At 48.5% G+C, this 26,004-nt stretch overlaps 1 protein-coding gene across 6 annotated transcripts in view; it reads right to left on the bottom strand.

Annotated features, from left to right (window-relative positions):
- Positions 1-26,004, bottom strand: part of MIA2 (MIA SH3 domain ER export factor 2) — a 702,601-nt gene that overhangs the window by 455,130 nt on the left and 221,467 nt on the right. For all 6 annotated transcript variants that reach the window (XM_086937351.1, XM_086937350.1, XM_086937349.1 and 3 more), the window contains exon 8: positions 10,130-10,151. In XM_086937351.1, the coding sequence (XP_086793477.1) occupies positions 10,130-10,151 (22 nt within the window). The remainder of the gene's footprint in view (positions 1-10,129; positions 10,152-26,004) is intronic.

Consider the following 26,004-nt stretch of genomic DNA (forward strand, 5'->3'; position numbering starts at 1 on the left):
AAAGAACCCATGGGTGACCCCTGAAAGGAACCTGGACGGGTAGGTGAAAGTGAAGGCAAGGACTCGACTAAAACATCAGCCAGAGGCACGCTGAGTCCGACTAGCGGTGGCTGCAAGCTATTAGAAGGTGACCTAGAGAGACGTCCGTTCACTAATTCGATCTCCATATCAATAACAGCGACTACCCTCTGCAAAAAAAGAGTCCATTGTCACAACTGTAGTAGTGGTGCTGGGCGCAGCCTTAGTCCCAACTAGCCCCGCCTGTATCTTGCGCCTCCCCATCACTTTAGATGGCTTTAGGTGATTACAGTGCAGAATACAAGTGGGATAATTAATAAAATAAATATAAACAATAAACACAAACGCAATAAAATCGAGGGGGCTAACCCCTTGTGTATAGGGGCTCGTGATATATGTCCAGCACTAGTCCAGAAAAAACATCGCCCTGTCACAGCCCAATGTTACCAAAGCTTGTGGTATGTGTCCAGGTGGAGGCTGAATGTTAATTGTAGCGACATGCCTACCCCCTTCCACGATCACGGTGCCTTGATGGCTGGATATCAGGATGGCAACAGTTAAGATAAACGACAAACCAGCAACTTGCAGCCAAGGGGTATGGCCCAGCCCAGCCTCTTCCAGTCTTGGACGGGCGCAGACGGGCCGCCTTTCGCCCGGGCTTTGCCCGGGCACGCCTGTGCGCCTCCCGCGCAGCAGGGGCCCTCTTCCTCCTTTAAGCGCCTCCCTGGCGCTGACTGCTGGCGTAGGTGGCGTGCACGCCGCCTACGATTCTGGGTATTGTGGTCTCTGCCCTCCTCTTCTCGAGACCAGAGAGACCAGCACTTCTCCCCCAGTGACTCAGGCGGTGGGAGAACAAACAACTGCTTCAGTTACGGTGAGGTCAAGTGATACAATGAGATTAACGTCCCGCGCTGCGGGGGCCCTGTTCCTCCTTTAAGCGCCTCCCTGGTGCGGACTGGTGGCGTGCGCACCGCCTGGGATTCTGGGTATTGTTGTCTCTGCCCTCCTCTTCTCGAGACCAGAGAGACCAGCACTTTTCCCCCAGTGACTCCGGCAGCGGTGGCGGCGGGAGAACAAACAAACAACGGCTTCAGTTACGGTGAGGCCAAGTGATACAGTGAGATGAGCGTCCAGATAAAAAACTTCATCTAAGCTAACAACGTCCTTGACATCTCTCAATCCAGATTCTGCAGCAACCACAGCACAGAGACCACCCTCCTCGCCGCCACTGATAACCTCTGTTCCCTCCCAGACCTGGGCGAAAAAGCAGCCCTCCTCCTCCTGGACCCCTCTGCTGCATTCAACACCATCTCCCACCAGACTCCACAACACTGGCAGATTCGGCAAGGCCCTCAACTGGATATGCTCATTACTCACCAGCAGAACTCAGTGAGTCAGACTCCCTTGGTACCTCTCAGAACAGACAGAGACTAACTGTGGGGTGACCCAGAGTTCCTCCCGCAGCCCCACCCTCTTCAACATCTACATGGCCCCCCCTCGCAACCATCGTCAGGAACCACAGGCTCAACATCGTCTCATACGCTAACGACATCCAGTTTACCCTCACCAACGAACCCAAACATCACAAAACACATTTTTCAAGAAGGGAGGAAAGCCGTTGCCTCCTGGATGAAGAACATCTGCCTGAAACCCAACTCAGAGAAAACAGAAGTTCTCATCCTTAGCTCCTCCGCATGGGGCAACTCCTGGTGGCCCACTGAACTTGGAACAACCCCTACCGCGACTTACCACGCAAAAAACCTCAGAATCATACTCGACTAATCCCTCACAATGAACCGCCAGATCAACGCCGTATCATCTGCCTGCCTCAACACCCTCTGCATGCTTCGAAAGACGTTCAGATAGATCCCAATGGAATCCACCAAAACTGTCACGCACTCTCTCATCAGTAGCAGACTGGACTACGGCAACGCTCTCTACGCCGGAATCAACAATAAACTCCTTCGCAGACTCCAGACCGTCCAGAACACCACAGCCAGACTGATCCTCGGCATCCCCCGTCACAGCCACATCACCCAACACTTCCGCAATCTCCACTGGCTGCCAGTCTAAAGAAGTATAACCTTCAAAACCCTCACCCACGCATTCAAGGCCCTTCACAACACTGAACCAACATACCTGAACAACCGCCTCTCCTTCCACGCACCCAAGAGACACCTCCGATCAGCCGAACTTTCTGACCACCGGCCCACACATCTACACGGCCACAACAAGAGGAAAATCCTTTTCCTACCTCGCAGCCAAGGCCTGGAACACCCTCCCCTTCCACCTCCTGAAATGCCCCTACACTGCACAAGTTCAGGAAGGACCTCAAGACCTGGCTCTTCGGATGACCCCACCACTCAAGGGAGCTGTCCCGTGTGCCTTGAGAGCCTCGCGAGTGAGTAGCTGCGCTTTACCAACCCTGATTGACTGATTGAGGGCACCCTTACTTACGAGAAAGCCCTAAAACAATTTTAACCGCACGCTTCAAAAAACAAGGTCCAATATAGGAATATACTGGTGACCACATAGGAATGGGTACCATCTGGGAAACAACATTCAGTCCATTACACAGTGTTACAAAAGGGGGTGGTGATGGACTGAGTATCTGAATCAATCAAACACTCACACCCAGTCAAAAGATCTGGGTTTAATCCATCACCGTTCTTTAGCCCACTCTGCCACCCCAGTTCAGACATGGCTATATGCAAATCAGTCTGACCCTGTGCCTCATGGGAACAGTCCAGCCGAACTGCCAAGCCATGTCTTCCCTGGACCGGAAACAAGCTTCCGAGGACCAGTTTCTGGCATTCCAGCCGTCTTCAGCCCGGCTTTCTTGAATCCAGTGGCAAAGTGAGCAAGGGACTCACGTCTGAGCATACCCTGCCACACTTATGGCGGCACTGGATTCAAGCAAGCCGGGCTGAAGACGGCTGGAATGCCAGAAACTGGTCCTCGGAAGCTTGTTTCCGGTCCAGGGAAGACATGGCTTGGCAGTTCGGGCTGGACTGTTCCCATGAGGCACAGGGTCAGACTGATTTGCATATAGCCATGTCTGAACTGGGGTGGCAGAGTGGGCTAAAGAACGGTGATGGATAAACCCAGATCTTTTGACTGGGTGTGAGTGTTTGATTGATTCAGATGCTCCGTCCATCACCACCCCCTTTTGTACCACATTACAGAGTGTTGACAAGAAAGACACGCTTGAGGAAATGTGTTTTTTTTTCAACACAGCAATTATTTTGTTTACAAAGGCTTACAAGAGAAACAATGCAATTAAAACCAGCAATATGCAAGGTCAGTAAGTTCAGTACAGCACCGAACTATAAGTGTCCTCTAGGTGTGTGCTCAAAGATAATTGAAGCTTCTTAAAAAGATTAGTCATAGCAAAAAGGCAACGTCAAGAAATACTTGCAGCTATCCACAATACCAGCGGTGAATTGAAAAACAGAATTGAAGCGGTCACCATAGGCATTAATTTGCTCCGCTCCGACTTGTGAAAAATCTCAGATAGGGTTACCACCACAGAACGTACGGTGGGCACGATGCAAACGGAGCTGCATAGTCTCCGGGACACTGTGATTACCCTCCAGAAAAAACTGGTATACCTGGATGACCGGGCTGAGAACGCAGAGGGACGTTCCCGGTGGAATAATCTTCACTTCATTGGTTTTCCTGAAAAGGCGGAAGGACCTTCGGCAGAACTATTCCTTTAGAAGTGGATGATGGAGATCACGGCCCCGAGGGTTTTTCAAAGATCTTTACAATAGAGAGGGCGCATAGGGAGCTGGTGCCTCCTCCCAAACCAGGGGCACTTCCCAGAGCCAGATAGCCAGTTTCCTCAATTTCTGGGATAGGGATCACATACTACAACTAGCGCGCACGAAGAGGTAACTTCTTTTTGAGAGACATCAAATTGCGATTTATCCTGATTATACCTAACGGGTTAATGAACAGAGATACTCTTTTTTGGCTGTGAGGAGACGCCTGCATGACTTAAATCTCAAATATAGCCTTTTCTATCTGGCAAAGCTGATGGTAGAGCACACTGGAAAGGCTCTGATTTTCTTTACAGTAGGAGAAGCGACTGACTGGCTGGATGCAAGTAGCTCTCCGGGACCATGTTTGGTTCCCTCCACACTTACACCTAGCAAGCCCGGTCCTTGTGATCGGTCTAGGAGCTGGCAATTGCAAAATCCTCTCAGGGAACCACCGGACATTGCAGTCCTAGCAGAATAACGGTCTGCCAGGATGGCACGCTGCAGGCCTTGGAGGTTGTACCGGACTCGAGGGCTTCATCGCCAGGACGTCCACCAAACACTGACGCTAATGAAGACTCGGATGCCTAAAATGGCCCCCTACCTGGGACATTTGTTACGCTTTATGATGAACACTTCTGATTGGTAAGACCGACCTAATATGGGGATTCGAGGTGTGCCGCAGGGAGAATTCATTGATGCATGGACTTTTCTTTTAGTACGCAATGATTTCTATAACAGGGGCATGCCCCCCAAGTGACCGGTACCTGCCAATGGCGCTGGAGGTTCGCCTCACACCTCGGCGGCAAGCCACTCACTTCTGTGGAATGGGGTTGGCGGGAACTCACATGACTGTGCTGCAGTCACTATAGTTGTGTTATTTTTAATTTGCAGAGTTCGCTAAAGGGAAATGGGGCATTGTCTACATACCCTCACTGAGCATAGGTTTGCCGGGGAGGGAAATGTGATGATGCCCAAGGGGTGGGGGGTTTTGGGGTAGTTCTTTGTTGGGATGGGGCTTTCCTTCATGTGGAATACTGTGTAAATTGCCAGAGGTTACATGACCTGGGGACACCACATACTGTCTTGCAAAATGGTGGATTTCTTCTGGAAGAAGTGTTGAAAGGAGAATGGTATGGCATCCACCATGACTAAATTCCTTACCTGGAATGTACGTGGTATCGCTACAATTGATAAACGTAGACGAATATTTGCTTACCTGAAGAGGTACACGGTGTCGGTGCAGTGTCTTCAGGAAACCCATGTCTGGGGTGATTTCATAAAATGTCTGAAGAAAAGGTGGTGAGGGCAGATTTATGCCACCTCTTATTCCGGGTTTGCAAGGGGTGCCCTCATATGGGTAGCACCAAGAGTCCCCTTTCCAACATCTACATCACGTGGTTGATGCAGATGGCTGGTGTGTTATTTTGCATGGGAGGCTTGATGGCTCTGCAATCTGCATTGTGAATGTGTATGCCCGAACTAGGTCAGTCCCTCATTTTTTAGTGACCTTTTAAAAACGGCTTCTCCATATCTTGGGGCTCCAATATTGCTCACTGGGGACTTTAACTGTGTGCTGGATGGTGCGCTGGATAGGGAACCCCCCAAAATACACACAAAACCGAGAATGACATTAGCCCTCCATCGCATACTGCAGGGCTTACAACTCAGAGATGTATGGCGAGACCGCTTCCCTCTCACAAGACAGTTCTCCTACTATATTCCTGCTGCAGGCACTTCCAGTAGATTAGACTACTGTTTTTTATCCTCTGAGCTAGGTCCCCTGGTTGGAAGTATAAAGTATCAGACAAAATATGTCGGACCACTCCCCTATATTACTGGAGATTGGGACTAGTACGGTCAGATCGCAGATACCTTTATGGCACTTAAAAGTGAGGCGTAAACTGATCCCCCTTTTTTGGCCACGGTCACAGCAGAATTGAGTAATTACTTCAGAGAAAATTGGGAAACAGCCTCCAGCCGGGCTACTGAATGGGAAGCGATGAAAGTTATTATCGGAGGTGTTTGTATGAAAACTACATATGGAGGGCGGACCCAGTTGAAAAGAGATGTTGCTCTTCATGAATCTAGACTTGGAAAATTGCAGACGGAACGAAGTTCAGATCCCCAGAAACTGAAAGAGTGGACTGACGCTAAGGAAGCACTCATGCCAGACCTCGCAGACTGGAGAAATAGGTCTATACGACGTATAGACCGCGATTATACAGGGAGGGGATACAACTGGAGCCTTACTGGCTCGCATGGTACGACAGGAGACACCAGTTACTCCTATTCTACAGATACGTGCTACAGACGGAACACTACACTTCACTCAGAGGTTCGTAGCAGACACCCTAGTGAAGTAGTTAGAAAACATCTATACTAACCGGGTAGACCTGGGGCTGAGCCATGTGATAGAATATTTAGACAAGGTTCCATTGTACTCTGTCACCAACGACAAGTGGGAGAGGCTGGACGCTCCAATCACTAAAGAAGAAATTCTTGGGGTTATTGGGCACCTTAAGCCGGCGAAAAGTCTGGGATCAGACGGACTCCCGGCAGAATTTTATAAGAGTTTTGCACCGCTACTAGTAGATAGATTGCTTGCAGTTTATAATGAGGTGTTACAAATGGGCTGCTGCCCACTAAAATGAGCAAGGCACTGTTGGCTATGATTCCCAAAAAGGACATAGATTCTGTTCTGCCGAGCTCTTATAGGCCTATCTCCTTTATGAACATAGATGCCAAGATACCAAGTGGTATTATGGCTGGACGGAATACTACTTATAATCTACTACGTCTGGCATGTGTGGCATGCCCCCAGCCTAGCAGATTTCGATAGTGTGGCAATATCCCTTGATATTGAGCAGGCATTCGACTCTGTGGAGGGGCCTTACATGTGGCGGGTCCTGAGTGGTTGGGGAGCGGTACCTTCAATGGGCACAACAGCTTTATGCGGCCCCAAAGGCCAGATGCGGATGGGTAGGACAGTGTCCAGACAGATAACATTACACAGAGGAACGAGGCAGAGATGCCCACTCTGGATCCCGCTCTTTGCGATTGCCTTGGAAACATTGGCAGTTAGCATACGGGCAATCATGGACAATTGGGGAATACAGTTGGGTAACACCAACCATGTCATTTCGCTATACGCGGACGATACGCTATTATATCTGCGTCAGCCGGGAACATCAATCATGCTGCTCTTACGCGAACTAGAGCAATTTGGAGACATCTTGGGGCTGCGTATTAACCCCGGTAAATCGAGGGTGATACAGTTGGGTAGGATGGCCGCTTGCCAGGCAGAGGTGCGACCAAATATAGACCTCCCTTGGGCCACTGAAGGGGAAATATTTCTGGGAATCCGCCTGGCTTACTTTGGGGGCACCATTTATGCAGCTAATATGGGACGGGTCCTTCAGGGGCTACAGGGCTCGGTACATTTCTGAAAAGATTTACCCCTATCGCTTATGGGACGTAGAGCAATTGTTAAAATGATTATTCTCCCACGGTATTTCTATCTTTTACAACACTCTTTTTACGTGATACTGAGATTGTGTTTTGTCACCCTGGACACCCTAATTGGCATACTCTTGTGGGGGTAAAAGCGAAGAAGGGTCTGTCTCTCAACACTGCAAAGAACATGGGAGGGAGGTGGCCTAGAGGTTCCACAGCGGCACATATATTTTATGTGGTGTCCCAATTGCAATATGCGGTTCGCTGGTTCGACGATGAAGATAACTGGGAGAAAAACTTGTTGGCAGAAACATATGGAGGAAAGTCGCTAACCGCATTATTAAAGAAGGGATCTTTGGTCCCCGATAGGTACCCCTACAGAATACCTCATATGGCAACTGTATGGGAACAGGTGTTACGTAGGATAGTTCGACATGCTCCGTATGCACCAGACATGCCTTTGTGGGCGATTCGTCCATTAGCAACAATAGCGGATTCTATGTCGGTTAGCCACTGGAGGGAGGGGGCGGTCTACTGATGGGGGATCTGTATGCGAATGGCTACTTCTTGACCCGTGAGGAGGCACAATCTAACTTTGACCTAGGTCCGGGCCAGTTTTACAATATGACAAAATATCGAGGGTTGCGCAAAAGCTATGGCAGGCTTTTCCGGACCTAGTATGCTTAAAACGATGCTAAAGATAGTCCAGGAGGGAGATTGATATCGATTTTATATAGAGCCTTAAGAGATGATCTTCTGAGAGAGTCGCTGCGCTTTCAGCAGAAATGGGAGGATGCACTGGAAGAGCACCAGACGGAGGCAGAATGGCGAAAGATTCATGGGGGGGTCCGTAAAGTTATCACAAATGCTTGTTTTAAATTACTCCAATACAATGTTATACACCAGGTATATCTAACCCCACGTACACTACATGTAATATACCCCGCTCGGGAGAACTGTTGCCCTAGATGTTGCACACAGGGGGCGGATTTATCCATATGATCTGGACTTGCCCCATATTGCAGTTTTACTGGGAGGAAGTGCTGGGAAGACTGGGAAGGGCCATAGGCTGGACTATTACGCAGGATATCAAGATGGTGTTACTGGGCCTACTGCCAACTACTAAAAAAAAAAAACTTAAGCATGCGATTGGTAAACCTGGGTCTAGTGTTGGCTAAGAGACGGGTGGTAATTGCATGGATGCAACCAAGACCCCGAAACATCCAGACTGGGTACGAGATATAAATGAGCGGGCAACAGCAGTATGCGCTCTGTCAAAAAATATGAAAAAGCAGAGGAAGATAGATTAGCCTGGGCATCCATGATTACAGAGTTACAGGGAGATCAGAGTCATCCCACACAATGCTCTCAAGACAGGGAGGAGGCTCAGGGGGGTGACTCCGGTGGAACTTGGACAGGGACACTCTGACACCTGAATAACGGATACCTTATATTGGACTAATGGTAGACGCAAAGAGGACAGACATAATATGGATCATAAGGATGGTAGGTAGGGAGGAGGTTATTGGGTATTGTTTAGTTTCTGTTAAAGTTCTTCTGCCCGTTATGTAATGTAGTAGACACTACTGCTGGAAATGTACACCATAAGGGGGATATCAGCGGGACCACACTTACGATCCAACACATGCTTTTATATAAATACTGATTCCAAATAGGTCTTACACCACCAAATATACGTATTGTGCAGACTGTAATATGTTTATGATTGAAAATGCTTATAAAAAATATATTTTTTTAAAGATGATGATATGAGCTGCTTATTAAAAAACACAGCATAGACCTTACTTTAACTAGTGACAGAAATGGAAGTATTTTGTAAAGTAGCTCACTGACACATGGCAGCTGCAATGGCAATAAAATTGACTCTCAACAAACATAAGCCACTGGCAATTTGAGCAGTTACTTCATTACTTAATAGCCATCACTGACCAAGAGGGTTTACCAGCTGTCATCCTATTATGGCCATCCTTTTCTGGGCAAGAAATGGCGCCTTATGTAGCTCTACAATGGATAAGAAATCGGTTTTCCGGTAAGAGTGTGACATGGATATACTCAACCCTGAGATGCTTAAGGGTTCATTTTCCATACATTATCCAGTTCACTTCATTCCTTGCCAAAGGACTGTACGTGGAAATGCAATTCAAACCTTGCCCCAGTTCTTGGCTGTTGCAGGGTCTCTCATGAAACCTGTTTTAGCGACAATTTTATTCTGTTTATAAATGGCATATTTGGGCTATTCTAGAGTACCACGGATATTAGGTTCCAGCAGTATGCAAACAGCCACCAATTATACCTTCTGATGTTGTATTTGGAGGACATCACGCATCTGGCATATCTCTCAAAGTAAGAAATACACAAAGATGGGGGCTAGAGAAGATTTAGAGGGTATACTCCCCTTACTCAATTGATCAAACACACAAGAGCCCTTGGGTCTAGAGGTCTAAGAGGGTATATACTTATTACCCAATTGGTGTCACAGTCCGAAACATGTTGATCTCCAAGCAACACAAGCGGGTCTAATGGTTCCCACTGTGCTTCTTTGCTTTTGTTTTTAATCCTAGCACAGAGTATCCTGAATAAAGACAAGTGCCGAACCCTGTAGCTAGTTTTAAATTCACTACACTTTCTGCACTGCGCCCTTCACCACGCCTTTTTGCACGCATTGGGTAATTAGTAGATACCATCTTAACAACTAAAACATTCCTGAGGTCCTCCCTCTCAGTGAGTGGGTTGAAGCCTGCACCATGACTAAGCTTCATGGTGCGCCCACTTAAAGCCCTGTACACTGTAGAAACAACTGAGTTAAGAGCATAACTTCAAGGACCAATCAGAATACTTAAGTATCAAAAATACAGAGTTAAACAAACACTTACCCACATAACGCCGGCTTCTGATCTGAAATAAATAAAATGCATTTATATTTAGAAGAAATATCTCCTTTGTGCACACTTTCGACAATTAACTTTGCACATTAACAGTACATTGTAAGACTACTTTTAGCTGATCCAGTAACAATTGATTGCTACAATTTTCTATATTCACCGAAAGATAGCAGTGGCAGGCACTCTGCAAAATGTCAGATGTAAAATATGCTGTAGCTCTCACATATATGATGTGATTCAAACATGTGTTGTTATAAACATCGTTCATAATTTACAATAGGGCCCGATTACAAGCAGCCCACGTTGACTGCGATATCATCCAAGGTGTTTGAAATTTAACAGATATAATTTCTATCTCCTATTATGGCTTTTTGGAGAAAAACATACAATGTTAGTGCTTATCACAACAAAATCCACATCATAGTAAAAACCAGGCCTTTTCCCCTGTTAAAATTCAGTCAGACTTGGCCTCTTGAAATTTATTGGACGGTGAGAACTTATCGTAATTGCCGGATGCGATAAACATCACACCACTTAGAGCTGCGAACCCTGCGCAAAGAGGTGACTGCCTACTTTCTGCAATTTAATGGGCCACTTGTAATCAGGCCTTTTGAGTATGCTACAGTTAGCCTTGACAGATTTTTTTGACTATCAATCATCTCTTTTCAAAAGGTGCCTTTCTTCTTTGGCTAAAAAGTATTATACGAAAATGATCAGAATTGTGGCACAATTATTGGATAGCAAATAAGGAATGGGAGTCTCCAAATCAAAGTCTTGACTGTACTCTTCGATTGTGATTTTGATCTTTTTCCTGTTCACAACAATTAGTTATTGTTTAAGAAAGTGATAGTCTTACTTCCACATCAAGAGAACAAAATGTTAATTAAAAAACATTAAACATATAATATATAGTTATCAGAAATACGTGAGGTGCAAAATATTTCTGTAGAATAAAATACAAACAGGAATAGGAAAAACGTATATTACAATGGCTGATAGTAATGTTTTAAAAAGATAATCAAAGAATAAATTGGAGAGTGGTACACCAAACAACTCTTTCCAGTTCCTTTCTTTGGAGCATGGACCAAGCACAGATGATTTCACTTAATCAGTGCCCATCCGCTGCTTGCACTATGATTGAGGTACTATTTCTTCTTTCACCTCCCACCCAGTGGTGCTGCCCCGTCTGGTCTGGTCTGGTGCTCCCTCCCTCCTCCCCCATACCTCCCTCGTGTTACTTCACCCATGCTTTTTTATTTTTATATACCATATTGCACAACAGAAAAGGCTGCTGTGCAACATGGCTAAAAAAAGCGATATGGCATAGTTAACTATTAAAAACAGCACTCCTATACAGCCAACCAGTCATATCCTGAGGTCCCAGGAGCTGCAAACTACGAGCCAATGTATAACTTGTGCCGCTCTCGTGAGGTCGACTGAGGAAACGCCCATAAAGGTAATTAGCTTGAGCCCTCTTTCTAACGCTGACCCCCTTATTAAGATGACCCGAAACATTCCATGCCTTTAAAGGATGATGCATACTCTAATCACCTCAACATGCTGTTGTCATTTCCAGCATACAAGGAAACCCATTATTACTTAGCCTCATCTGTTGAAAAGGCCCTCTCATTGGGAAAAGACCACGATCAAAACACAGACAAGAAGTACTCCCCATGGTATATGCACCACCAAAGTGGGAAACCTTTTCACGGCTCGCCAGTACCAGGGCACCTAAGCCCCCTGGGTAATCGATTGAAGAATGTGACTGGGCGAAGTGATTGCACGGGTGACACAACAGACTCAAAGCTTTGGTGAACAATTTTGGACACAATACAGGTAACAGTGAAAGTGCTTAACCATCACACAGAAAAGATAGATATACAGGCTGACCGGCTAAATACTTTAGCGGTGTTGGTCTCAGGTATTGATGACAAACTGCAGAATCTTAACAAATGTAACATCATGGGTACAGGCCACAAACGCACAAACTTCACGATGTGTACTTGCAGAGAGGTCATCAACAAATTGGCACAATAACCCTCATTACTAAATGAAATTTTAACAAAAGTTAAAAACCACAGCAAAGAAGGAGGATAAGATGATGTCAACAACCACATGCACATGGGAGTCCAGCAACGGGGTGGAAGTCATAACTATTGGAGTAGGTAGCCTGGACCAGATTGTTGCAGTAGTAAAACCAGGAGTGCGCACATACCAGTGCCAAGGTTGCGCTGATTCTATCCAAGGACGAGGCAGAGTGGAAGACAGATGGCCAAAATACAACTGACGCAAAAACAACAATTGATGGACAGAATGCAGAACAATGTCATACATTCACCCCAGTACAGAGATATGGGCCTAAATCCATTGTTTGTTGCACACCACCCAACCCCGTTTCAGACATGGTCATATGCAAATCAGCCTTGACCCTGTGCCTCATGGGAACAGTCCAACCCGAACTGCCAAGCCATGTCTTTCCTGGACCGGAATCAAGCATCCTAGGACCGGTTTCTGGCTATCAGCCGTCTTCAGCCAGGATAGCTTGACTCCAGTGGTGTGGAGAGCATGGGACTCACGTCTGAGCATACCCATCCCACTCGGGGTGACAAATGCAAAAACAACAATTGATGGACAGAATGCAGAACAATGTCATATATTCACCCAGTACAGAGATCTGGGCCTAAATCCATCGTTTTTTTGCACTCCACACCACCCCAGTTCAGACATGGTCATATGCAAATCAGCCTTGACCCTGTGCCTCATGGGAACAGTCCAGCCCGAACTGCCAAGCCATGTCTTTCCTGGACCGGAATCAAGCATCCTAGGACCGGTTTCTGGCTATCAGCCGTCTTCAGCCAGGATAGCTTGACTCCAGTGGTGTGGAGAGCATGGGACTCACGTCTGAGCATACCCATCCCACTCGGGGTGACAAATGCAAAAACAACAATTGTATGCTCAGACGTGAGTCCTGTGCTCTCCATGCCACTGGAATCAAGCTACCCAGGCTGATGAGGGCTGAAAGCCCGAAACCGGTCCTTGGATGCTTGTTTCCAGTCCAGGGAGGACCTGGCTTGGCAGCTCGGGCTGGACTGTACCCATGGGCCACAGGGTCAAGACTGATTTGCATATGGCTGGGTTCAAACTGGAATGGCACGGTGAGCAAAAAAACTATGGATTTAGGCCCAGATCTCTGTACTGGGGTGAATGTATGACATTGTTCTGCATTCTGTCCATCACCTGTTTTTTGCATTTGTCACCCCGAGTGAGACGGGTATGCTCAGACGTGAGTCCCGTGCTCTCCATGCCACTGGAATCAAGCTATCAAGGCTGATGAGGGCTGAAAGCCCGAAACCGGTCCTTGGATGCTTGTTTCCAGTCCAGGGAGGACCTGGCTTGGCAGCTCGGGCTGGACTGTACCCATGGGCCACAGGGTCAAGACTGATTTGCATATGGCTGGGTTCAAACTGGAATGGCATGGTGAGCAAAAAAACTATGGATTTAGGCCCAGATCTCTGTACTGGGGCGAATGTATGACATTGTTCTGCATTCTGTCCATCACCTGTTTTTTTGCATTTATCACCCCGAGTGAGACGGGTATGCTCAGACGTGAGTCCCGTGCTCTCCATGCCACTGGAATCAAGCTATCAAGGCTGATGAGGGCTGAAAGTCCGAAACCGGTCCTTGGATGCTTGTTTCCAGTCCAGGGAGGACCTGGCTTGGCAGTTCGGGCTGGACTGTTCCCATGGGGCACAGGGTCAAGACTGATTTGCAGATGGCTGGGTTCAAACTGGAATGGCATGGTGAGCAAAAAAAACGATGGATTTAGGCCCAGATCTCTGTACTGGGGTGAATGTATGACATTGTTCTGCATTCTGTCCATCACCTGTTGTTTTTTGCAAAATACAACTGACGGCATGTCAAGCAAAAACTGAATGGTCTCAGAGGAGATTACCCTATTAAAACTCTTGGAGGCTCGCAAGCACGGAGTTCATACCTTGGAACACAGCAACCCCGAAGAGTGATAGAAAAGGCAGCAAATGAAATACCGCTAGGATGCGCAGTAAAATGGTTATAAAAGAAGGTGAGGCCCAGAACACAGGGCGTAGGGTGGATGCTCTGTTTGTTCTTGAATCTTGAAGCTCATGGTCCTTGAATCTTTGCCTATTGCAACCTTCCCAAGTAGAATTGATGTGATAAGTCACAGAAATCTCTTTAATGCAGTACAACATATGGAAGTAGGATGCTGGGTGGAACCATTCCAACCCAAGTACCTTGAAACCTTGCTCTGTCTAAATAGGAGAATACACGACCACAGAAAAGCCAGAACGAGGATACCAGTAGGCCTGTGACGCAGGTAGATAAGGACTTCTCTGCCAATGCACCAGAGGCGTTGAATACGTAGAAAATCAAGCCTGCTGTGGGTTCTTAAATATCCCTCGAGAGGGTATTATGATATTTCAAACCGTTCAATCATATTAAGGTTGATCAAAGAGCTACCAGGCCTGTCCCAGGTGGAACTCATCTGATATCTTCTCAATAAAATTCCTCTCATCCCATAGAAACCAAGTCACGGAGCCCACCTTGGTCACGTTTAATGAGCCAAGATTACACACGGAAATCCTATCGATAAAACAGCAGCTGAGAAGCTGGGACATTAAAGTGACATTAGTCCAGGAACAACTCTACTTCAACGTACTGCTGAAACAAAACAAGTAGTTAAAGGAGAAGCGACCAGCCTCTTTCATACTCCGAGATGCAGTAGGTAGGGCTAACATCATGTGGGAGGCAGGGCCTAACAATTAAAATAAATGCTGATCCAGTAGTGGAGACAGTTAGAAAGGACAAATTGGCAAATTTGAGCTGGCTTCCTCTGGCCCTGTCAAGGGTATGAGCCCAGATTGATGTTCAGTGGAGCCCATGAACACAATTTCAGAGCATAACAAATTATGAGAATGTTCCTAGAATGTGGGGGTCTCGCAGCAAAGAAAGAGTACACGAAACTGAAACAATATTGGAAGAACTTTGACATAATACTTCTTCAGGAGACATGGGACCCAACGAGCATTCCCCTAATTGCATTCGTGGAATTTTGGACACCCGTTTAGAAAGCAATAAAATAGGGAAGGGCCAAGGGTGGACTATCAGTATATTGGTTCAGACTCCTCGATAAAAGTGTGAATGCTGGACCTGCAAGAACTATGGATATTAGCCCTGCTTCCGGAAGGCTGTTCCTGGCAAGTAAGCTCCTCTCTAATATTCCTAAATATTTACATCAAGCCCAGAGATAAGAAAGCCATGGTGGAAAAGTTGTCAGACTACCTATTAGAACTAAAAAGTTTGAATGCAGCATCCAACAAAATAATTACTGCTGATTTCAACCGTAACCTTTTCCAGAACCAGAAGTGGCCTCGGAGGGCACAGGAGGGCCCCTTTTGCCGGGCTATACAATGGCAAATACACACCAATAAGGTGCGGCCGGATAAGCTAGATAAGATATTATCAAGAATTTGTGAATATGCAGGGTTGATCACACTGAATGGAAGATTTCAGAGCGACATTACTCCACCCTAGACAAGGGCCTCAGGCAAAACTGTTTCATACCTAGATTATACTATGGTGAGAGTTATTATGCATAACAACGTAATTGATTTTAGGACCAGAAACCATAAAAAAGCAACCATCAGCCCCAGAACATATGGCCATGGGCCGAGCCTGACAGGGTAGGCCCCGCAAAAAATCTGCTTGAGCTAGAAAATACAGAAAATGTGAAGTTTTTAAAATGGGGCTCCGATGACATCCAATAAGTAGTTAAAACCTCTCTAGAATCTCTGAAAGTTGTCTTCAAAAATGACTGAAATCCTTTAACGGCATGGGCATCCTTCACTAAGCGAATACCAGAAAAGTACCCACTTGAACACCCTCTGAAAGGCACAAACATCCTTGGAACAAGGAGTGCTAGTTTGCCTAAAATATACTCCTTGTAAAGTCGAAGATCAATGGAACTATGCGCCAAAAAAAGCCCAGGCCTCAAAATCCTGTGCTACTCAGATCTTTGAGGAAGGATCGTAGAAGTCTTAAAAGAGGTATGGGCTCTAAAAAGAAGTAAAGATGAGAACTTTTGGGAAAGGCTCCTATGCGCCTCTACTAGCAGTGACCTGAGGAGTGAGGAGGCTCTGGAGGATCATTAACTTCCTAGAAAAAGGTCCACTAGCGGCTAACAATGCCAATATCAGCAAGGCTGTTTGAGCAGATTACACGAGACCTGAAATATCCACGGGAAGTGACAATCCGCACAGAGTTGAAGCATTATAATATCCAACTGGAGCTATTATAAGAGTGATAGAGGGCTCACGTCCCAACTGCGCACCAGGCCGCAAGGCCATCCCACAAGACATGCTGAAATGCAGCTCCTCAGTTTGGGCAAAGTATTTAACAATAATATTCAACAAAATCCTTCAAGTAGGGATAATCCTGCAGAATTGGCAAGGCTCTATTGTCCATCCCATCTTCAAAGGTGGTAAGGCATCCTCCACAATCATCTACCATTTCATAGCCCGGCTAGATGAGGACCTAAAATATTTTTTAGCCCTATTATTAAACAACCTCTCTAAATGGGCAATCAGCACATGAAGAATCCCAATAAATCAAACAGGGTTCACAAAGAAGAATGGCACCCTCACAAATGTAATGATTTCCAAGCTGCCTTTTATCAAGTGAAAAGCTGTGGGCTAAACTATCTGGCATACCACAGAAGCTATTGAAGGCCATTAGGATTAGGATTAGGCCAAGGGAAGTACCAACATCAATGGGGCTGAAACAGTGCTGTGCGCTTGTGCCACTCCTGTTTAATTTATACATCTCTGATCTATCAACTGACCTTGACATGGTGGCCTCCCATGCACCCAACCTGGGAAGTCGATCTATATCAAAAGTTTTCTGCGTGGACGATCTACTACTGATGAACAAAACTCGACTGGGCCTGCAAAGACTGATTACCAATCTTACAGAGTACATAATGGGTAACTGCCTGGAATTTAACCTCAACAAGACTAAGGTGATTTCGCTCCGTAAGCATATCACGAAACAGGCCAAACAGCTACTCAATTGTTGGCCCATAAAAGAAATATCCACCTACAATTACTTAAGTTTCACTGTAGATGCATGGGCATCGTTTGTCCCAAAGAATGACATTATTAAGAGAAAGGCCCTAACCTTTGCATTTATACCCCCTTTTTAAAAGACTACAGGAACCTACTCTGAGCCCACTTTTAGCTGCAGTAAAATCTAAATTCTTACCTGGTATATCCTATTGAAGTAAATTGATGCTTATGTGGGGTACTAAACTCCTGGAGACTCTTCTGATAAAGATGTACAAACGTGTATTTCATTTGCCCAGATCTGCCTTACCAGCAAAAATAAAGGCTTGAGTTTGCCCCGGCTAAACAAAACCTGGCCAGAAAGGGGACCTTTTTAAAATTCTGCCATAAGATTCGGACCACCACAAATGATACTCTGGATTATTATATCTGGCAGAAATTAACATGCAGAAAGGAAAGACACGTTATAATAGTTGTTTGAAAGAGGTCTTTGAAAATTTAGGTCTTGGAGAGTTATGGCCCCCATCGTCAAACTGTGTTTAAAAAAGCAGTGAGGGGGGAGAGGAGTCGAGCCAGCGACCAAGATAGCCGCTTGAGCATCGGCTCCGCCGGCCGCCACATCCTGACCGACTATCCGGCACATTATCCTGAGCCCCGTCCCTACCATCGGGTGGGGGACCAGCGCCTGAGACACGGCGAAATTCTGGTTCATTTGGTGGCTGTGGCGACCGAATATCGTCGCCGGGAAAATTGGGGCCTGTAGTCTCGGAGACCGGGGACCCGGCTCAGGAACCATCCGGGACGGAGTGCAACAACATCAGCCACAGAGACAGTAAGTGGCCGGACGGGTCCTGCTCTGTCGCATACGGGTCGCGACGACGTGCGCCTCTCAACCTGGCCTGGAGTTCGACCATCGCAGCACCAACCCATACTCGATTGAGGAGTGGTGGGTTTCGCCCGCATTTGCGTTTGAGATGGCATCGAGAGACTCCGAAAAGCCTCAGCAGAAGATCTCAAAAACTAATCGACAGGTCCAGTCGAACCGCATCGATAAATATGCCATTTCCAAGGGGTCCCCCAGTGATGCCAAACGACCTCCGGCTGGAGGTACCGAAGGGGATTCGGTCAGTGACGACCCCACTATGAAGGACCTAATGGCCGTGATCACTGGGGTCCAATCTTCCTTGGGCAAGATGGACACAAAACTGGACACTGTCGCAATTGAGGTGGGCCTCCTCAGGGCTGACCTCACCAAAACTACTGAGAAGGTCAAGAACTTGGAGGTTAAAACAAGAGTCTTCTCGAGGACGTCTCCGAGCTCCAGAAGGAAGTGCCCGACCTCAAGGTGGCCCGGCATCAATTTGATAGCAAGCTCGAGGAGTATGAGGGTCGGGCACGTCGCAATAATTTTCGCATTTTGGGGGTTCCGGAGAAATCCGAAGGGGCGACCCCGGACCTCTTTGTCGAGGACCTTATCCTGAACCATCTCAAGCCGAAGGGCCTTAGTAATTTTTTCACTGTTGAGAGAGCACACAGGATCCCCGGAGGCCGCCTGAAGGTCGGGGCATCTCCGTGTCCCATCATTGCTCGGGTCTTGAACTTTTGTGAACGGGACGCCATCTTGCAAACGGCGAGGTCCACGGGCCCGTTGGCCTACGAGAACATTTCGCTGTTGTTTTTCCCAGACTTCACACAGATGGTCCAGAGACAGCGACAAGTTTTTATGTCCGTAAAGCGGCGGTTGAGAGACAGGGAGGTGAAATACTCAATGCTGTATCCCGCGCGACTGAGGATCGAACATGACGGAAAGACTTGGTTCTCTGATAACCCTGAGGTGGCCTCGGACTGGCTGGACCGTGTGGAAGCATCGGACTCTGGGGCTCAGGCCCGAACGGATAGCAAAGAATAGCATACTGCTTGCGACTGTAAGCCGCACTCATTCTATTACTGGTGCAGGGGGCCTGGTTGGGGCTGTTCGTTATTTCTCCCCCCCAACCCCCCTTCTGGATAATTTTTTCTCTATTATTTCATTTTGATCAAGACTCTTTTTAGATGTGACTGTTCCGGTTGGGGGGGGGGGGGGGGGGGCAATGGTTGGTTTGGAGTGGTTGGGGCGGGCGGCCTGTGGTAAGGTCCTCCTCCGTTTTTTCTACCTTTAGATACTAGTTAGTGGGGGAGACAGGCACACTGCGAGTTGGGGATGTGCGTTCACTGTATGCAGGGGTGCAGGGTGGGGGGTTGGGGGTTTGGCTGTTGGGGAATTTTATGTGTTGATTTGTTGGTTGTAAATGACCAGGGATTGCTAAGGGGGCCTTCGGATCTCCTGTTTATTATTGGTAGGATGCATGGCTGCCGCTAGACAGGGCCTGGGGTTCTCTGTCCTTAGCTGGAATGTGAACGGGTTGGGAGATAAGATAAAACGCACTATGGTGAGTCAACTCATCAGACGGCACTTGCCGGATGTCGTTTTGTTGCAGGAAACGCATCTAATGGGAAAGCGATGTATGGCGTTGCACAGGGGAGGGTATAAGCTAGTCGCTCACGCTGGTTTCACCTCTGGATCTAGGGGAGTGGGTATACTAGTGAAGAACTCCTTTCCCTTCACGATCCGATCTACTTGGTCTGACAATCGTAGTCGCTATATTGGTGTATCGGGTCTCTGGGAGGGTAGGACGGTCACGTTTGTGTCTATTTATGTCCCCCCGGCATTTCAGGCTGACACGTTTTGTGACTTAGGTCGGATATTTCTCACACTGCCCGTCGGTATTATGGTGTTGGGCGGGGATTTTAATGCAGTCATGGATGGCGAACTGGATAGGCGCCCCTCCCGTGTGTTGTTGCCCTCTCGTAGGTGGCTACCCGACTTCATTTCCATGTCGGGGTTGCTAGAAGCTTGGCGTCTCAAACACCCGTGCGCTACTGAGTATACACATGCCTCCGCGGCGCACCATTCCCTCTCCAGAATTGATCATGTGCTTTTGCCGGCGGCTCAGGCGACCTTAATTAGTGAAGTGGCCCATTTGGCGAGGGGGATCTCTGACCACTCGCCGATTTGGCTTCGGTTGTGCTTGGGGCAGGGCAATGTTGGTAGAATAGCTCCCATAAGTGCATGGTGTCTGAAGGACCCTGTGGTAAAAAAGGAACTTAAGCGGGTCACAGAAAGTTTTTTCCCCGAAAATGTAGGTTTGGTCACGTCGAGGTGTTCTCTTTGGGAGGCGTACAAGACTGTAATAAGAGGAAAGGCCATCTCCCTAGTATCCGGACAGAAGAAGAAGAGGAGGGAGGAACTGGATAGAGTAGAGGCGGAGCTTGTGGCCTTGGAAATCGCAGCTTCTTCGGGGAGCGACCCTGGGGCGAGTCATCGCCTCATGCTACTCCGGGAAGAATACAAGTCTATGACGCGTGATGGCGCGAAGGCGCAACACGCCTCAACGCAGAGTAGGATCTATGAGCACGGTGACAAGGCGGGGAATCTGATCGCCTGGTTGGAAAAGGGTGACTGGGGGTCTAGTTTGGTCCCGGAATTGAATGTGGGCCCCGCGGTCACGTCGGATCCCCTGTCGATAGTTCAGGAATTTGCACAATATTATGAGGAGATATACACTGCGGATGGTACGTTTACAGAGGTCAACAACGCTGACATGATTAGCGACATACCGATGCCCGCCTTGACAGACGATGATAGGAATTTACTAGACTCCGCCCTCACCGACGATGAGGTGGCAATGGCTATAAGGGGGGTCCACTCTGGTAAGGCTTCAGGCCCTAATGGCCTTCCCATTGAGTTGTTTAAGCCACATGCAGACCGATTGGCCCCGTATCTGAAGGATATGTGCATGGAATGCCGAGATCGGGGGATCCTGCCGTACGACCAATGAGTCGCCAACATTGTTGTAATCTATAAGGAGGGTAAACCTAGATTAGATTGCTCTTCGTACCGCCCTATTTCTCTTTTGAATGCGGAGCCCAAGATTCTGGCCAAATTGTTAGCCACCTGGTTGGTTAAGGTCATATCGACCTTGATCCATCCGGATCAGTCCGGTTTTATGCATCGGCGTAACACCGCACTTAATCTCCGTTGTTTGCATGGAGTGGTGGTGGGCGCGTATCACGTCTATGAACCAGCAGTTTTGTTGTCACTTGACGCCACCAAGGCTTTTGACCGCGTGGAGTGGCCTGACCTATTTGCGGTCTTGACGAAGCTGGGATTTGGCCCTGTGTTTATTGTCTGGGTCCGTCTTTTATATTCGGCCCCTACGTCTCACGTGGTCGTGAATAACCATAGGTCGCGTGACTTTTCTATTGGAAGGGGGACACAACAGGGATGCCCCCTCTCGCCTCTTATTCGCTTTGGCTTTGGAACCGCTGGCGGCCTGGGTGCGGTGGGACCGCTCGATCAGGGGGCTGCGTTGGACCGCAGACTGGGAGGACAAGATTTCGCTTTACGCTGACGATATTTTGCTATACTTGACCTCCCGGCGCAGCTCCCTTATTGTCTTTATGGACGTTTTGGCCATTTTTGGCAGGTATTCTGGTTTCGCGATCAATTGGGTGAAATCCGTCCTTTTTGTGTTGAGCGGAGACCCCCCTATAATACCTGAAAATTGTCCTGTGAGATTGGAGTCGGTTAGCTTTCGCTATCCAGGGATCCAGATCTCTGGTGGTCCCAAGGTGCGCTTCCGATTGAATCTGTTGCCCCCTTAGCTAGACTCCGGTCAGAGGTCGCTCGGTGGAAAACGCTCCCACTCTCCCTATTGGGCCGTGACATCCTCTTTAAAATGATGGCACTCCCACGATTCCTATATGCTCTACAGAACTCCTTTGACCCTGTGCCACAGTCGTACTTTAGTGAGATTGAGTCTTTACAGCTTAGCCTCCTGTGGGAGGTGAGGCCGCGCCTTGCCTTGTCGAAATTGATGTTGCCATGGTACGACGGAGGCATTGGTCTGCCTAACATTCGGAAATATTATTGGGCGTCGCAGCTGTCCCCCATAAACCACACTATTTACGGCTCGCCGGTGGATCCTGGTTATGCGATGGACTGCGGTCAAGTTCCGGGGGTGAGTATACCAGTGTTCTATATGCGAAGCGTGGTCGATTCCCGTTGGTGGGGCCTCCTTCGATCTCCACCGGACTGTGGCATGAGGCCAATAGGGACCTTAAGTGGGCTGGTCGCTTGACTTTGGCTACTCCCTTGTGGAGTTCTGAGATGTTGGGGATGCTCTGGAAGACCAAGGGGTTTGATCGCTGGGACTTAATTGGTATAACGCAGGTTCGCGATATATGGGGTAAGGATAGGGTGCTGACATTTGAGGAATTACAGGCTAAATACCAACTGAATGAGACAGAACGGTTTAGGTACCTCCAGATCAGGCATGCTCTGAGCGCTGCTGTCCCCAGTGGTGAGACACCCCCAGTGGCCTCCCCATTGGAGGATCGCTTGCTTGAAGGCCTAGTACCCACTAGAGCGATCTCCTTAACGTATAGCAAACTGATCAACCATACCGAGGATCCCTTGGTGTTGTTGCGCAGGCAATGGCTTGCTGATGGCTTTGTTCTGGATGACGAGGATTGGAGGGAGGCGGTGGCGTCCCTCAAGGAAGTAGCGGTCCCCATGAGGCTCAGTTTGGTCCAATTTAGGATTTTGCATCGCTCCTATGTCACGGGCCTGGGATTGCAGAAGATGGGCGTGGCTGGGTCTGCTGATTGCCGGAGAGGGTGTGGGCTGCCTAGAACGTTTCTGCACATATTGTGGGAGTGTGAGAGGGTTTGTGAATTCTGGACCAAGATACATTCCAAAATGAGTGAAGTATGGGGAGTGAGGATTGAGCTGGAGGCCAGGAGATGCTTGTTGAATGTGTGGGAGCCTACGGACCTACCGAGCTCTGGTAAGGTCTGGGTGGCTCTTGCGTGTATGATTGCTAAACGAAACATATCGCAGCTCTGGGGTGCCTCCTGGGCACCTCGGGTAAGGAAATGGATGGAAGATCTTGAGTGGTGTATGTTTCATGAGAAGTCAGTGTACCTATCGAGGGGCTACCCCGCAAATGGGTCAAGATCTGGGGAGCCTGGAATGCCTATCGAGGTGATATCTGTGAACCGCCGGATCTGGAACCTACAGCGATGGACGGGGAGGACGCCTAGGCCCGATTCCTTTATTCTTAATCTTACGCTGTCATTGTCCGGAGCAGCATTCATAAACATGTAACTGTGGTCACCTGATAAACCCTGATCATCGTTTGTGTGTTGTATTGTTGATTTCTTTTGTTAAATAAAAATAAATTTTAAAAAAGCAGTGAGGGGCGTGGCCATGGAGGTGACCACGATGGCCGCTTCTGCCTGAAGCTCCGCCGATCGGGCCCTGTTTCTCCTCCCTGACGCATGTAGGGTCATCGATTGTTCACCAGACACTGCCCGATGTCCGCCCGGGGCTGTGGAGTACAACACCCAACTCGTCCGGCTAGATCCCCTGTGAGCGGCGCCCAGAAGATCTCTGCACGGGCCGGTGCGGCCTCGCAGCCTTCGCCGTCAGATGACGCAGCTGCGGCGGATGCGGTGAGTGGAGGACCCTGCGGGGCTCTGGCACTGCCCGGTGCTCCTTCCCCATCGCTCCTTGCCGCCGCCGTTCTCCCCTCTGCCCCCCACTGCTGAGGTCCTTTCCGGGTCCCGTTTGCATGCGCGGTGCTCCTGGGGCTGGTGAGGCCTTCGGGACACGATCGTGCCGGGGCCTCTATTTTTGTTCCTGGAGGGAGGCGTGGCAGGCTAGTGGGGAAGGTCCCGGTCTGAAACATTGGAGCTGTGGTGGCGCTGGACCCTGTTGTGTGTGCTGGCTCCCCCGACCCTCTCACCTGCTGGCTGGCCGTTATTGGGGTAGATGCCACAGCGCGGTGCCGGAGCCGGGGGCACTGCCTTGCCCCCGGCACCCTGGCATCGTAAACTGGCAGCTGTGGCTGGTTTTGGGCCTGGACTCTGAGCTTTATGTTTGGTGCTTGCAATAAACATTGGCTTATGTGGGGTAACTTTGGAAACTAGTGACTCATTCCTCATAAATCGCCAACGCGCTTATCTTACACATTGCTATCCATGTGTTGCACTGTGCCCATCAAGGATGGTTGGAGACTGAAGTTTTGAGATCCATGTGGGGCTCCACCTCAAAAGTTCTGCCTGCACGCTGCGACTCCATCCTGCGGGGAGGCCCCGACTGGTCGCTTCTGATCCCCTGTTGTGAATAGTGTGCTGGGATTGCTGATGTTCCCTGTTTTGGCGACTCCCTTGAGCGCCGTTTGCGTGCCCACCCACTGGCCTGTTACCTCCTGGTCCTTGCTGGTCCTGTTGTCCGGCTCACTTCACGCTCACGCAGCCTCCTCCTTCTTCCATGATGGTGAGGAAAGACGCCAAACAGAGCAAGCAGACGGATGGGGCCGCAGGACAAGATGAATCCGGCGACCCCTCCTTCCTGGCCACATCCATGCTGGCGGAAATGCGGGCAGGTTTTAAGGCATTGGATAGCCGTTTCGACGACCTAGACAAGAAGCTGGCGGACATGGGCACCAAGATCCAGGCGCACGACCGCCGACTCGATATGTTGGAAGCAAGTGTATCGGACATCGAGGACGGCGCGTCCACATCCTTGAAACAGCTTGACAGAATGGAAAAAATCCTCAAGGAAGTGGCAATCAAAAATGAGGATTTAGAAGCTTGTAGTCACCGAAACAACATCCAAATCATTGGTGTGCCAGAGACGACAGCTACGGGGCATATGGACACCTTTGTGGAGCAGCTGCTAATTGAACTGTTTGGCAGAGAAACCTTCACACAGGGCTTTGTGGTAGAGCGCGCTCACAGGTCGCTTGGTCCTCGACCGGGCCTCCTCCCCCCCCCCCCGGCCCATTATTGCCAGGATTATGAACTTCAGGGACAGGGATGCAGCTTTGAAATCGCCCGCGACACAGGAGACGTCAACTGGCAGGGAAGGAGTAGTTTCTGTCCTGTAACTCCAGTTCTGTAGTAGGGGTATCTCTGTATAGTCATGATCTAGTGAATAGTCCCGCCCATGTGCGTGGACCCCGGCAATAAAAAATAATCTCTTAAATTGTCAAAACATGCAGACCCTGCAAGACACTTAAGAGAGAATTTAAAGACAAATAATGCAGCCTATATCCACAGGCTACACTGTCCAGTACTTCAACTAGAAATTCCACCAAATAACACCACACACAACCCAGCCTGCAGTTTCTACCATAGAGAAACTTGCCTCCACCAGTAAAAGACTCTGGAATGATAGAGAGGAAGGCATGGACAGACAAGCCCCATAGGCTGCCATTATGTGGCTTAAATAGGATACTGTGCCTTGAAGAGAACTTTCCAGAACTTTCTCCCAGTATCCCAGAATGCATAGCAGGTCCCTCTTACTTTCAGTTTTTTTTGAAGGCGTAGCACGTCAGACCTGTAGCATTCCTTACATGAAGAATTATCTTCACCGGGGAGGAGGGCGGGCGCTTATGACTATAACAGAGATACCCCTACTACAGAACTGGAGTTACAGGACAGAAACTACTCCTTCTGTAGTAGGGGATCTCTGTGTATAGTCATAATCTAGTGAATAGAATGGCAAGCCCATCCCCACACCAAAGCGGTGGTGGAGAAAGAAATTAACACCACTATTGTGCGAACAAATTCCCCAGCGAATCCTGTCCAACCTGAGCATCTGCCCTGGCATCAGTGTCAAGACAGTAATGCTTAGCATAGGTATGAACCGACTTCCGAGTG

Source organism: Lissotriton vulgaris, chromosome 9 (genome assembly GCF_964263255.1).
Source record: "Lissotriton vulgaris chromosome 9, aLisVul1.2, whole genome shotgun sequence".
NCBI lineage: Eukaryota > Metazoa > Chordata > Amphibia > Caudata > Salamandridae > Lissotriton > Lissotriton vulgaris.